The sequence below is a fragment of the Oncorhynchus masou genome, chromosome 15 (assembly GCF_036934945.1).
Source record: "Oncorhynchus masou masou isolate Uvic2021 chromosome 15, UVic_Omas_1.1, whole genome shotgun sequence".
Classification (NCBI taxonomy): Eukaryota; Metazoa; Chordata; class Actinopteri; order Salmoniformes; family Salmonidae; genus Oncorhynchus; species Oncorhynchus masou.
This window is the reverse complement of record NC_088226.1, coordinates 56096262-56110728: the sequence shown is the minus strand read 5'-3', so window position 1 is coordinate 56110728 and position 14467 is coordinate 56096262. Positions and strand designations below refer to the sequence as shown.

At 42.4% G+C, this 14467-nt stretch overlaps 1 protein-coding gene across 2 annotated transcripts in view; it reads left to right on the top strand.

Annotated features, from left to right (window-relative positions):
* The window catches only part of LOC135556503 (phospholipid phosphatase 2-like), a 31241-nt gene extending 18204 nt beyond the window's left edge, over positions 1-13037 (top strand). For both annotated transcript variants that reach the window (XM_064989764.1, XM_064989763.1), the window contains exons 2-6: positions 2015-2166; positions 2364-2626; positions 2876-2933; positions 8741-8917; positions 9246-13037. In XM_064989764.1, the coding sequence (XP_064845836.1) occupies positions 2035-2166; positions 2364-2626; positions 2876-2933; positions 8741-8917; positions 9246-9398 (783 nt within the window). In that variant the 5' untranslated portion in view covers positions 2015-2034 and the 3' untranslated portion in view covers positions 9399-13037. The remainder of the gene's footprint in view (positions 1-2014; positions 2167-2363; positions 2627-2875; positions 2934-8740; positions 8918-9245) is intronic.
* The last annotated feature ends 1430 nt before the right edge of the window (positions 13038-14467 follow it).

Sequence of the window (14467 nt, the reverse complement as noted above, 5' to 3'; positions counted from 1 at the left end):
TGTGTCAAGAAACAGTGCTGCTTGGCTGGATTGTGTTTCTGAGGACGCACGGCTCTTGACCTTCGCCTCCTGAGTCCGTACGGGAGTGCAGCAATGGGACAGGACTGTAAGTACCAATTGGATACCACGAAAATTGGGGAGAAAATGGCTATATAAAAAAGTCCATAATAAATGAGTAATGCTAACTGGCTAGCTAGCCACGAAAAATGGGTAGTTAGCTACCCACGACAAATTTACATCTACCTTGCATAACGTTAGTTTTGGGTCATTTTTGCCTGTTTAACTAGCTGGCTAGCTAGATTATTACAATTCACATATATCAAGCTGATAATTATGAAGTAAAATGCTTGCTTTGTTTATTTCTTGTTTCGTCTGTTGTTGCCATTGTCCTGGCTGGAAGAAGGTTCAGTGAAGGGGGAGGTGCAGCATTAGTTAATACAGTAGGGGAGCGACTGCTTCTTAAATGTCATGTTTTATGCGTTCTCCACACTCTCGCCCTTACAAGAACGTCCCCTGAGAATGCACTCGGAGAGTGTGGAGCACGATAGTATGCATATTGAGAAACACCCTGTGTTTTAAAGCACTGTCTGTGTGTCCCTAACCTTGCCAACAGACAAAGCTGTGAATGGATCAGTGGTTCACCAGTCAGGGCCTTGATAAGCTCCGCAACAGTAACAAGGTGTGATGTGTAATGAGAGAGAAATAAATGGGCGGAGAGAACGTTTCTTTCGGACCATCAGGTGACTTCCTGACAACTGATACACAGAAATGTGTATGGCAACAATGTTTTGGTGGAACGTTGATGGAATATTCTAACCCTCAGAAAACTGGACACATGGATTGTATTGCAATGTCCCATGAAACGTGTCTAGAATGTTAATATGGGATATTCTGAGAACATGGTAACCACATTCTGGATTGGTTTGACATTAAGGGAATGTTCACCTAACTCTAACCCCAAAACATGCTGAATAGTTTGTCATTGAATGTTCCTGGAAAACTGGACCCTCAAACATCAGTGAAACATTAGGGTGATATGACAAACACTTTCTCTCTCCCTAGAATTGTTAGCTGGGAAGAGCTCCCAGCAGTTGTACCAATAAGGTCTTTTTCACATACGCTTTAATTTGTAGATGCAGCACAGACGAGAAGAGTATTATTCATTAGGTTGAGTTTATCAACATGAACTGCAGTAATGAACGCATAATGCCTTCCTCATGGTGTGTTTGTGGCTTTGCATCACACATCAGACAGGTTGAGCGCGTGTGTGTGGATTCGATGATGTTTTCCGAAAGTTTCAAGTGCATTTTCCATCCACTCTATAGCCTTGAGAGGCTATATTTGGGCTTGTTTGTGCACACCACCACATCAGTCAGTCTTCTAAGGAAGTGCACTGGGGAGGGGTGTGTGTGTGTGTGTGTGTGTGTGTGTGTGTACATCTGAGTCCATGTGTTTGTTTTTGCAATCCCTTACTCTAAAGATTTTACTACAACATTTCACAACCTACTTCAATGTTTGGTGTGCACTGCTTCGCTATGCTGGGCTTTTCTGGGCCATGAATGTGGTATATTTTCAGGATAGTGTTGTTCCACTGAACGAGGTCTTCAGGAATGAAGGAGAAATAAAACTTCTCAGAGCACCTTGAAGAAATATTTAACCTCCCAGATTGAATAGTGATGTAATGTCTGGGTTTCTGGAAATGTAAAATATATGTTATTTAACTGGTGGATGCTCTCGTAAATCTTTATATACGTTAGCTTGAATCAACAGCATTATCATTAATCGCTCCTGATGTACTTTATCGCCCTTTATTATAGGAAAAGTCGATGCTGGTAGTTGAAGTAAAATAATGAAAGAGAAAATAAAATTCACATCCTGCTAGTTCAGGTGCTGGACAGAAAAATGAATGAAGAATGAAATTATGTCAGCAGTTGGATCCATACAATTGTTGCAGACATCATTTTTCAAGTTGGAGTGAATTAACAAGTTGCCTGCCTGCTCTTTCTTCTCATAGCGGCACTGCCTTTCCTCATTATGACCGTCGTTTTCCGGCCCTACCAGAGGGGTGTGTACTGTGACGATGAGGACATCAAGTACCCCTTCAAACATGACACTATCACCCACGGCCTGCTGGCTGCAGTCACCATCTCCTGCACCGTCGTCATCGTGAGTCCCGCCCTATACTTTCCTCTCTGACACCTAGGTGAGATAAAGAACATCTGACTACATTGATTCCCAGATCAGTGTCACAAACAGGCGTTTGTCTATGTAGCCAGTGGACCAGACCATATATTACCTGTCATACTGGAAGATACTGGAAGGTTAGATGTAATTCAAGCTCCTCTCTCTTTCTCTTCCCATAGCTAGCATCAGGAGAGGCCTACCTGGTCTACAGTAAGAGGATTCACTCTAACTCTGAGTTCAACGGGTACGTGGCGGCGCTCTACAAGGTGCTAGGTACCTTCCTGTTCGGAGCAGCTGTCAGCCAATCACTGACAGACCTGGCTAAGTTCACCATTGGACGCCTGCGGCCCAACTTCATGGCCGTCTGCAACCCCAAGGTCTGCAAAGGCTACATGCTGGATATCAACTGCACCGGCAACTCTCATGACGTCACTGAGTCCAGGTAGTTACTGAGATAGAGGGTATGAGGGGAATATTGTTGACCGGTGCATTGCTCTATGCCAGTGGTTATTGCTGAACTGGAACCAATGCTTATACAAACTGCTGCTCACCAGGACAAGGGTTGGATACCACAGCTTAACGCTCTGGTAGAAACACACTAAATAGATCCACTGTAGTCTCCAAACAGTCATGACAGGTTGACATGACCATTTTTAATTAAGAACATCAATTTTTTTCTCAATTCTTCCAGGTTGTCCTTCTACTCCGGCCACTCCTCCTTCGGGATGTACTGTATGCTGTTTCTAGCAGTGAGTATACAAGTCTCATGGAACAGATGCAAATATCAACTACAAACACCCTTATATTCAACATTCTCAAATGGAATCAATTGATGTAACACCTCTCCATTTAAATTAGGAGAAATGGGGTAGATATGATAAGGCAAAATAGAGCAGGCTTTACTGAGAGTGATTGTGCTCATATATAAATATATATAAAGGGCAAGTCAAAAGTTCAGCCGAATTTTGACACAGAGGCTAATGCCCTGCTGGACTGTCATAGACCGGAGATGAAGGCTAGGCCTGTGTTCTTTTCCTGGTTATCTAGTTCAACTGCTTTGGGCCTTGTCATTGTGAAATGTAGTATTTATTAAGATCCCCATTAGCTGCTGACAAGGCAGCCGTTACTCTTCCTGGGGTCCAAACAGGAATAAAACAACACATCACAACACAACAATAGTCTACAGCAGTGGTTCCCAAAGTGTTTGTAGTCCCGTACCCCTTCAAACATTCAACCTCCAGCTGCGTACCCCGCCTAGCACCAGGGTCAGCGCACTCTCAAATTTAGTTTTTTACCATCATTGTAAGCCTGCCTCACACACAACCAGGCTCGTGGGAAGTGACAAAGAGCTCTTATACAATAGGACCAGGGCACAAATAATAATGACCAATAATTTTACTCTTTATTTGACCATCTTACATATGAAAGCTTATTTGTTCATCGAAAATTGTGAATAAATCACCACAGGTTAATGAGAAGAGTGTGCTTGAAAGGATGCACATAACTCTGCAATGTATTGGAGAGAGTCTCTGTCTTAAATAATTTTCCACGCAGTCTGTGCTGGTATTCACATAGGTACGTGGTTGCAAAGGGCATCAGTGTCTTAACAGCGCATTTTGCCAAGGCAGGATACTCTTGAGTGCAGCCCAATCCAGAAATCTGGCGCAGTGGTTTCTAATTAAATTACATTTTCACAGAACCACTTGTTGAAATTTTGATGACGCTCTCTTGTTCAGATATCGGTAAGTGGACTGAGGCAGGGCATGAAAGGGATATCGAATCCAGTTGTTTGTGTACAATGATGGAAATACCTGTGTGTTGTCCTTCTTAATGCAGACAGAGAAGAGCTCCAACTTCTTAATCATAGCCTCAATTTTGTCCCGCACATTGAGTATAGTTGCGGAGACTCCCTGTAATCCTAGATTTGGATCATTCGGGCGAGAAAAAACATCACCCAGATAGGCCAGTCGTGTGAGAAACTCACCATCATGCAAGAAGTCAGACAAGTTAAAATTATGGTCAGTAAAGAACTTTAAGCTCGTCTCTCAATTTAAAAAAAATTGTCAATACTTTGCAGCTTGATAACCAGCGCACTTCTGTATGTTGTAAAAGCGTTACATGGTCGCTGCCCATATCATTGCATTGGGCAGAAAATATATGAAAGTTCAGGGGCCTTGCATTAATAAATTTAACCATTTTCACTGTAGTGTCCAAAACGTCTTTCAAGCTGTCAGGTATTCCCTTGGCAGCAAGAGCCTCTCGGTGGATGCTGAAATGTACCAAAGTGGCATCGGGAGCAACTGCTTGCACGCGCGTCACCACTCCACTATGTCTCGCTGTAGGGAGCAACTGCTTGCACGTGCGTTACCACTCCACTATGTCTCGCTGTAGGGAGCAACTGCTTTCATGCGCGTTACCACTCCACTATGTCTCGCTGTAGGGAGCAACTGCTTGCACGCGCGTTACCACTCCACTATGTCTCGCTGTAGGGAGCAACTGCTTGCACACGCGCGTACCACTCCACTATGTCTCGCTGTAGGGAGCAACTGCTTGCACGCGCGTTACCACTCCACTATGTCTCGCTGTAGGGAGCAACTGCTTGCACACGCGTTACCACTCCACTATGTCTCGCTGTAGGGAGCAACTGCTTGCACACGCGTTACCACTCCACTATGTCTCGCTGTAGGGAGCAACTGCTTGCACACGCGTTACCACTCCACTATGTCTCGCTGCTTGGCATTGTCTGTATAGTTCTTTTGGCCTTTTCCCCCACCATTGTCCCAGCCATATCTGTGGCAGCAGGAAGAATTAAGTCCTCCACAATAGTATGGGGCTTGCCTGTCCTAGCCACTCTGTAGTTCACCATATAAGACCTTCTAGCCCCTTCTTTATAACGGTATTTTTTGCTTTTATACATGTCTTACTACTTGAAAGTCGTCTTAATTCTCACTCAAAAAGCTCCTGTGGCTTATTTTTCAAATTGCCATGTTTTGTTTCTAAATGTCTGCGCAAGAGTGAAGGTTTCATCGAGTTGTGAGAGAGTACTTTTGCACATATGACACACTTTGGCTGAGGAAAGACACTACTCCCAATATAAGTGAATCCCAAATCAATGTAGTTCTCATCATATTTGCGCCTCTTCGATGGTCCAACGTCCTTGTCTGTTATTCGGTGCTTTCCCGGGTAAGGGGGTAGTAGCTCTTAGAAACTGTCAGTGTCCATGCTAGCTGGGCTATCAACAAATGTAGATTTACTGATGCTAGCATTGGATGTGCTCTTGGAAGCAAAACAACTTGTGTTGTCGACAGGTGCAGGTGTAGTACTGCTGGTAGTAGCAGTACTACCAGTAGAGCTGGTATGTGTCTCTATGGACGGGGGCCTTACATTTCTTTTTACCATTTATCCATTTTAGAGCAAAACGGAATGAGCAGCAGCTACATTTGGCTACATACGGACTAGTGGGATTCCCACGAGAAAGTAATGATTAATGTGATTGGATGTTAATTATTTGACTAGGCTACCTGAATTTGACATTGTTATTTCGCTGAACACTAGATGGTTTAATTGTATTTTTGGCAGTGAAACGAGGCTACTCAGGTGAGAAAAAACCCTCACAAAATGTATAGCCCTGTTGGAATATATAAATGGACTGTTTGAAAATGTGAAGATCATTTTTTTTAAACAAATACAACTAAAACAATAAAATAAAATATGAATCACATTTTTATTTGGCGTACCCCCGACGGCATTGCGCGTACCCCCAGTACCCAGTTTGGGAATACCTAGTCTACATCATAAATAAAACAACTACATCATAACAAAACAATCTACATAATAAATACAAATATAATAAATAAATAAAATAAAATAATTATAAAATAAAACAATTACATCACAACAAAACAAAACAATAAATAAACATAAATAAAATGATACATCACAAAAGACATTGCACTATATAAATTTACAATAATACAATATTACTGTGTGTGCATGCATGTCTTTACAGTCCGTGTTTTGCCGTGAGGTGTTGTTTTATTTTATTTTTAATTATTATAATGTAACCTTTATTTAACTAGTCAGTTAAGAGCAAATTCTTATTTACAATGACAGCCTACCGGGGAACAGTGGGTTTAACTGCCTTGTTCAGGGGCAGAACGACAGATTTTTACCTTGTCAGCTCGGGGATTTGATTCAGCAACCTTTCGGTTACTGGTCCAACGCTCTAACCACTAGGCTGCCTGCCGCCCATGTTTTATGGTTTTTTCCTGATTTCACTGCTAGCTTGTACTGGAGCCATGATGTGGAAGAGTTCCATGTGATCATGGCTCTAGTACACTGCTGTACAGTGCAATGCACTGCATTTCCCAGCCTCTATGTTTGGGCTTAGGGACTGTGAAGAGACCCCCGGTGTCATGTCTTGTGGGACATGTATCGGTGTCTGAGCTGTGTGTTCACTGTTTGAAGAGACAGTTTGGTGCTTTCAACACGTCAATAGCTCTCAAAAAGACAAGTAGTGCTGCAGTCCATTTCTCCTCTACTTTGAGCCAGGAGAGATTTACATTCATGTTCTTGATATTCGCTCTCTGTGTACATTTAAGGGCTAGCCGTGCTACTCTGTTCTGTGCCAACTCTAATTTCCCTATGTCCCTCTTTACAGCACTTGACCATATAACTGGGCAGTAGTCCAGGTGTGATAACTAGGGCCTGTAGGATGTGTTTGGTTGATTGTAATGTCAAGAACGCAGAGCATTTTATCACAGACAGACACCTCCCCATCTTAGCAACAGTTGCATCAATATGTTTTGGGCATGTAAGTTTGCAATCTAGGGTTACACCATGCAGTTTAGTCTGCTAAACTCACTCAATTGCCACATTATTCATTAAAATATTTAGATGAGGTTTAGGGTTTACCTTTTAGTTGTTTTTTATATTTAGGTGTAGCTTATTACTAACTTCCCATTCTAAAACTGACTGTAGCTGTTTATTATAGGTTTCAGTGATTTCACTTGCAGTGGTAGCTGAAGTGTAAATGTTGAGTCATAAACACACAAGCTTTACTCAAGGCTAGTGGTAGGTCATTAGTAAAAATGTAAAACAGTAAAGGACCAAGACAGCTGCCTTGAGGTATATCACCCTCTACCTGGTTTACGTGAGAGAGGCTTCCATTAAATAAAACCCTCTGTGTTCTATTAGGTAGGTAGCTCTCAATCCACGATATGGCAGAAGATGTAAAGCCATGACACGTCTCTTTTTCAGCAGCAGATTACAATCGATAACCTCAAAAGCGGCACTGAAGTCTAACAAAACATCTCCCACAATCTTCTTTCTGCTTATCATCAGTCATTTGTCTCAGTGCCATACATGTTGCGTGCCCCTCCCTATCAGCGTGCTGAAAGTCATTTGTTAATTTGTTCAGCTGTTTGAACCAGAAAGGGGTACTTTAATATTCTTGGGTAGCAGAATGACATTTACTTCCTTCCAGGCCTGAGGGAACACACTTTCCTGTAGGCTTAGATTGAAGAAATGGCAAATAGGAGTGGTAATACAGTCCACTACTATCCTCAGTTATTTTCCATCCAAGTTGTCAGCACCAGATGGTGTGATATCATTGATTGACAGCAATAAATATAGCCATTGACTGACAGACAGACAGACAAAGCAGGCAGGAGACTCTAGCAGACGACTCGGTCCTCACTGCCAGTCAAAGCGATCAGTAATCTGCTCTGCTTTGTTCCTCTTTGATATTCCCTATTAGATGTGCTTAATATCTCCATCTCCCTACAAGTGTTGAATGCTGAGATTGAGTGTATGTGCAGTAGGGGGGCATGAATGGATGCCAATTTACACACCTACTATGGCAGGAGCCTGGTAGCAGCCCAGAGAAATGAATGTGCCAGTTAGACATTCTGGCAGCAACTCTCCTCTTCTGTGAAAATGGTTTTCAGTCCATAGTTGGGCATAAATTAGATCAACATTCAGTCTTTTCATGGTTTATGCAATTCAAAGCATACCATATTTCTGTTTTTACTGGGATTTGATTTAGTATGAAGGGGCATTTAACTTTTAAATGATTGCCTGTTATCATGTTTATCTGACTAAATCAAATCACATTTCATTTAATGTGTATTTAACAAAGTTGCGACACATTTGACAGAAAGAAATTGAATACAATTCTTGCCTGTTACATGTTTATCTGACTAGTGACTACATGTAGCCTGCTGACGTTAGCATTTTGTAAAAGCTGAACAATGTGCTTTCATATTAGCCACTTGTAGAATGGACTCTCACACACTGTATACATGAAAATAACATTTACTAACAAATGCTGTGTTTCATTGAGGCATATTTGATGGACTGAAATATGATGATAGGCTTAATGTTACTGGGGCCAGTTTACAGTCAAATAACATTGCCTTATTTGGTGAGATGGTTCACCACTTGTGAACACAAAAACCACTAATGACCTCAATCAGCAGTAAAAGCAAATAGTCTTCAAACAAAGATAGCTCTACTTATGAGAACTGAAACATCTCCTCCCTCTCTTTCTCTCTAGTTGTATGTCCAGGCGAGGCTGAGGGCAAAGTGGGCCAGACTCCTCCGACCCACAATCCAGTTCTTCCTGGTGGCTTTTGCAGTGTACGTGGGCTACACCCGTGTGTCCGATTACAAGCACCACTGGAGCGACGTTCTGGTGGGCTTCCTCCAAGGCGCTCTCATTGCCATCCTCAACGTGAGTGTTGCCTGCTGGCTTTTTATTGTTCCTAGTCCACTGTTGTTATAGTCGCGGAGACGTGAGTGATTCATATTGGAAAGCGTAGCTTATTTCAGACTACTGCATGCAATTGGGGACCCTCCCAGGCCCAATGTTTTATGACTTCTCTGGCCTGGTTAGAGAGCTGGAGGGGTTATGCAACGCACTGTGTGTTCCTCTGAGACGTGGAGCAGCTGCATGGTGCCCTCCACCACCAGACATACAGTATACAATCACATTTTCCAGCCCTACTCTGGTCCTCTCACTTTGTCTGACCCACACCATTTCACTCCTCTCCTCCCTACAGGTGCGCCACGTGTCAGACTTATTCAAGCAGGGTCCTCCCCACTGCTCCAGCCCAGACACGGTCGAGAACGAGGAACTGGAGCGCCGCAAACCCAGCCTGCAGATTGCAGATGCAGATCACAACAACCATTACAGCTACCCAGGGCCTGTGTGAGAGGGGCCAACCCAGTCAACCACTCTCACAACAAGCTCCCACAAACCACTGGACTGACTGAGGGGGCTGTGCACATTACCAGAGTCCTCTATGTCCTGGGTGCACCAGCGCATTAGTGGGAGAGGACTTTTATATTGAGACATCATGGTTGATGTTCACTAGTTTCTTAGTATATTCGTCTCAGAAGTTTTTATGTTGCTTTTTTTAACACAATAGATTAGGTAAGAGTACCAAACATTCAGATAAGAAAAAAAGAAAGACCATTCTCAAAAGAGAAGCTGTCTAGATGAGTCCCATTTTAGTGCACCTTTAGTCATGTGAGTAATCTGAACTTCATTGGGAGTTTGGGATTGATATATTGATTGTTTCACCTATGTGAAATGGACTGCAGAGATTTAGAAATGTTGATGTTGATTGTGTAAGCTTGATATACCACTAGATCACAAACAATCAATTCAAATGTTTGGCATAAAGATTTTAGAAATTGAAAATGAGAAATTCTGCTTTTAGCTATGCACATTCTGGCATCAATCACTCTATTTTTTTAAATGAAGAAAACAATGTTTTAACTGTAACATTGCTCCTTGAAGGTATTTGGACAGTGCCTATTCATTTTTATTTCATAGATTACTTTATTCACAAGGTCAGAAATGTCTATAATGCCAGCACTGTTAAGGTATTGTGCAATCACAATCACCCCTGTTAGCCACTATGAGCCACAAATACTGTATCTGCTAATATTATGGCATTTTTCCTTTTTCAAGTATGTTATTTTTTCTGTGGCCCATATCAAACCAGTGCCTTCTTGGACTAGTGCCCTTTAAGATTGACACAAATGGATCAGATTCCAAGTTCACAACACAAACCAGATGCCTTAACATGAGCCTTTAAGAGTTGTAATGATACAGCTTACTATTTGAGTCATTTGTGGCAAGCTGGTATAATGCTCTATGCAAAGTTCAATGATTTTTCCTTTCTTGTGTGGACTGCTGGGGTTAATTTGTGAAGAAATGCTCCTGTACAGTGACTATGTCAGGCCTGGCCCTGCTTGGCACAGGAGGACTGATGGCAGAGAGAGGCTCACCTCTGGTAGTAATTGTGAGGCTCAGAGAGCTGACTCAGAGAGCTGACTCCGAGCTGGCCTGTGACTGTGGAATGGCAAGGTACTCAGAGCTGGCCTGTGACTGTGGAATGGCAAGGTACTCAGAGATGGCCTGTGACTGTGGAATGGCAAGGTACTCAGAGCTGGCCTGTGACTGTGGAATGGCAAGGTACTCAGAGCTGGCCTGTGACTGTGGAATGGCAAGGTACTCAGAGGGGCCTCCTGCTGAGACGCAGGTCCTACGGACTTCAAGAGATTGAAAGACTTTTCTTTGAATTCCATAATGATAACCACCTGGAGCAGCTTCAGTGAAGTGTTGTGTAATGTCTCACCTGTGTATTACTGAATCCCCCAGCCCAAATTTACCCATGAAGCAATAGTATCACAATGTTATGGGGTTTGAGTTTCCTCCAGGTTTTCATCATAAAATCCCCTCTGTTAGCCTTGTTCTGGGTGGTGTGTGTTTCATATGTAATAATACTATTCCTTGCCTTCCGGGTGGCGCATTGGTCTAGGGCACTGTGCACTGTGCCACCAGAGACTCTGGGTTCGCGCCCAGGCTCTGTCGCAGCTGGCCGTGACCGGGAGGTCGGTGGGGCGACGCACAATTGACCTAGCGTTGTCCGGGTTAGGGAGGGTTTGGCCAGTAGGGATATCCTTGTCTCATTGCGCACCAGTGACTCCTGTGGCGGGCCGGGCACAGTGCATGCCAACCAAGGTCGCCAGGTGCACGATGCGGCTGGCTTCCGGGTTGGATGCGCGCTGTGTTAAGAAGCAGTGCGGCTTGGTTGGGTTGTGTTTCGGAGGACGCATGGCTTTCGACCTTCGTCTCTCCCGAGCCCGTACGGGAGTTGTAGCGATGAGACAAGATAGTAGCTACTAAACAATTGGATACCACGAAATTGTGGAGGGGGTCAAAAAAATGTTTTTAAAGAATAATAATACTCTTCCCATTAGCGGATTGGTCCTGGTTGGCCATTATATGTACAGGTGAAGTTGGAAGTTTACATACACCTTAGCCAAATACATTTAAACTCACTTTTTCACGATTCCTGACATTTAATCCCAATATAAATTCCCTGTCTTAGGTCAGTTAGGATCACCACTTTATTTTAAGAATGTGAAATATCAGAATAATAGTAGAGAGAGTGATTCATTTCAGCTTTTATTTGTTTCATCACATTCCCAGTGGGTCAGAAGTTTACGTACACCCAATTAGTATTTGGTAGCATTGTCTTTAAATTGTTTAACTTGGGTCAAACTTTTCGGGTAGCCTTCCACAAGCTTCCCACAATAAGTTGGGTGAATTTTGTCCCATTCCTCCTGACAGAGCTGGTGTAACTGAGTCAGGTTTGTAGGCCCCTTGCTCGCACACACTGTTTCAGTTCTGCCCACAAGTTTTCTATAGGATTGAGGTCAGGGCTTTATGATGGCCACTCCAATACCTTGACTTTGTTGTCCTTAAGCCATTTTCCCACAACTTTGGAAGCACCCCCACAACATGATGCTGCCACCCCCGTGCTTCATGGTTGGGATGGTGTTCTTCGGCATGCAAGCCTCCCCATTTTCCTTCAAACATAACAATGGTCATTATGGCCAAACAGTTCTATTTTTGTTTCATCAGCCCAGAGGACATTTCTCCAAAAAGTACGATCTTTGTCCCCATGTGCAGTTGCAAACTGTAGTCTGGCTTTTTTATGGCGGTTTTGAAGCAGTGGCTTCTTCCTTGCTGAGTGACCTTTCAGGTTATGTGGATATTGGACTTGTTTTACTGTGAATATAGATACTTTTGTACCTGTTTCCTCTAGCATCTTCACAAGGTCCTTTGCTGTTGTTCTGAGATTGATTTTCACTTTTCGCACCAAGGTATGTTCATCTCTAGGAGACAGAACGCGTCTCCTACCTGAGTGGTATGACTGCTGTGTGGTCCCATGGTACAGATGAACGTGGTACCTTCAGGCGTTTGGAAATTGATCCCAAGGATGAACCAGACTTGTGGAGGTCTACAATGTTTTTTCTGAGGTCTTGGCTGATTTCTTTTGATTTTCCCATGATGTCAAGCAAAGAGGCACTGAGTTTGAAGGTAGGCCTTGAAATACATCCACAGGTACACATCCAATTGACTCAAATGATGTCTAAATCCATGACATCATTTTCTGGAATTTTCCAAGCTGTTTAAAGTCACAGTCAATTTAGTGCATGTGAACTTCTGACCCACTGGAATTGTGATACAGTGAATTATAAGTGAAATAATCTGTCTGTAAACAATTGTTGGAAACATTACTTGTTTCATGCATAAAGTAGATGTCCTAACCAACTTGCCAAAACTAGTTTGTTAACAAGAAATTTGTGGAGTGGTTGAAAAACGAGTTTTAATTACCCCAACCTAAGTGTATGTAAACTTCCGACTTCAACTGTATGTCAAACATTATGCTGTTCTGTTCACTGTACATGTATCTATCCATAGCTGTTTATGTATGCACGAAAGGAATCAAAATAAATACAAATAAATATAAATAAATATAAATACAAATACACCATGTTTCAATGCAACGCTATACTTTCATATTAACAAAACAGCTGAGTCTGCGTAGCTTTCATCAAGGTTTAATATTCGATGTATGCATTGTCTTGACACGTTGTTTGTCATACATTTCATTCCACATTTAACGAGTTTGCATTCCAAAGAACTCATTCAGTAATCAAATAATTTGATGCCATGCTGGTTTCACTCTTGCAACACATTTCACAAGTATGGGTTAGGTGGTGGGGCTTGTGAGTTCAGAAGTGTGAAATGTAACTGATCTCACATTGTGTCTGAGTGATTTGTAAATCGTGATGAGGTGGGTATGATATCAGAGTGCGTTTTGAAGTAAATTTTGGGGCAATAAGAGAAACGGGATGCCTTGCCATCTAGTCTGGTTTTGACTCAATGGGATACAGCTTTTGTCAGATTTGACTTTTTGTAGTAGGTTAGGAGAACTTATGCAGCAGGTTAGGATCATTAAAATAGCAGACATAGGTTAAGGTTAGGAAAAGGGTTAGAGCTAGCTAAAATTCCAAATGGCGTCAATTTAACAAAAGCTGTATCCCTTCTAATCTGGGCATGCTCCAGCTAGCTTGTTTATAATAATCATGAATCATGATTTCCAGCTGCTTGATGATTCCAGTCCCTCTGCAAGTACTTACTGTACGAGGTGGAAGGTCTCACTCAGAAATTAAACAAATTAATGTAACTGTTTATTTCACAAATATACAGTAACTTATATACATCTACTGATAAAGGATTGGAATCTGCTTTTATGGGTCAATTGTTTGTGAGAGAAAAACCTGACCATAGAAAGATATCCCTACGAGTTTGACATCCTTCCTATTGACAGTGGCATTCCCACGAGTAAGTTTTTCTGACTGTTAAAAACACCCTGCCTCACCTATTGTTCCTGTGCAAAGAGGAAACCAACATTATCTGTAAAAAGCTATTTACTCATTGTTCTGCTATTACCATGGTTCTCTTATCTGAGTTTCTGTTCTTGTGTGAGGAGGGTATATTTAGTGATTCTTCAGTTTCCTTCACTGTTTGTGTGCACTTAGCCCTGAGTATTTTCTAGCCATTGTAGGGAGTTTATCCTGTGTACATTAAAGAGATGAATAGAGATATCACAATCATCAATGCCTGTAGGGTTGCTGCTCTTGCACACTTGTGATGGAGTAGAGCTTTGGAGAAGCTATCTTGAGGTGGTTATTCATGACACTTCCACTGAAATTTTCTGACCATTTAGGTAGCGGTAGCAACACTGACTACATGAGGTTATAAGTTTGATTAGTGTCTGAGAGCCCAAGGCTTTGCATGCAATGCATGGTGGGAATATGGCTCAACTGGGCAGATCGATCCATTAATTACATGGTTTTTACTTGGAGACATCCTGTCCTGTGGCCCCAGCTCTGTCCTGCTTTAAAAGTTCAGTAC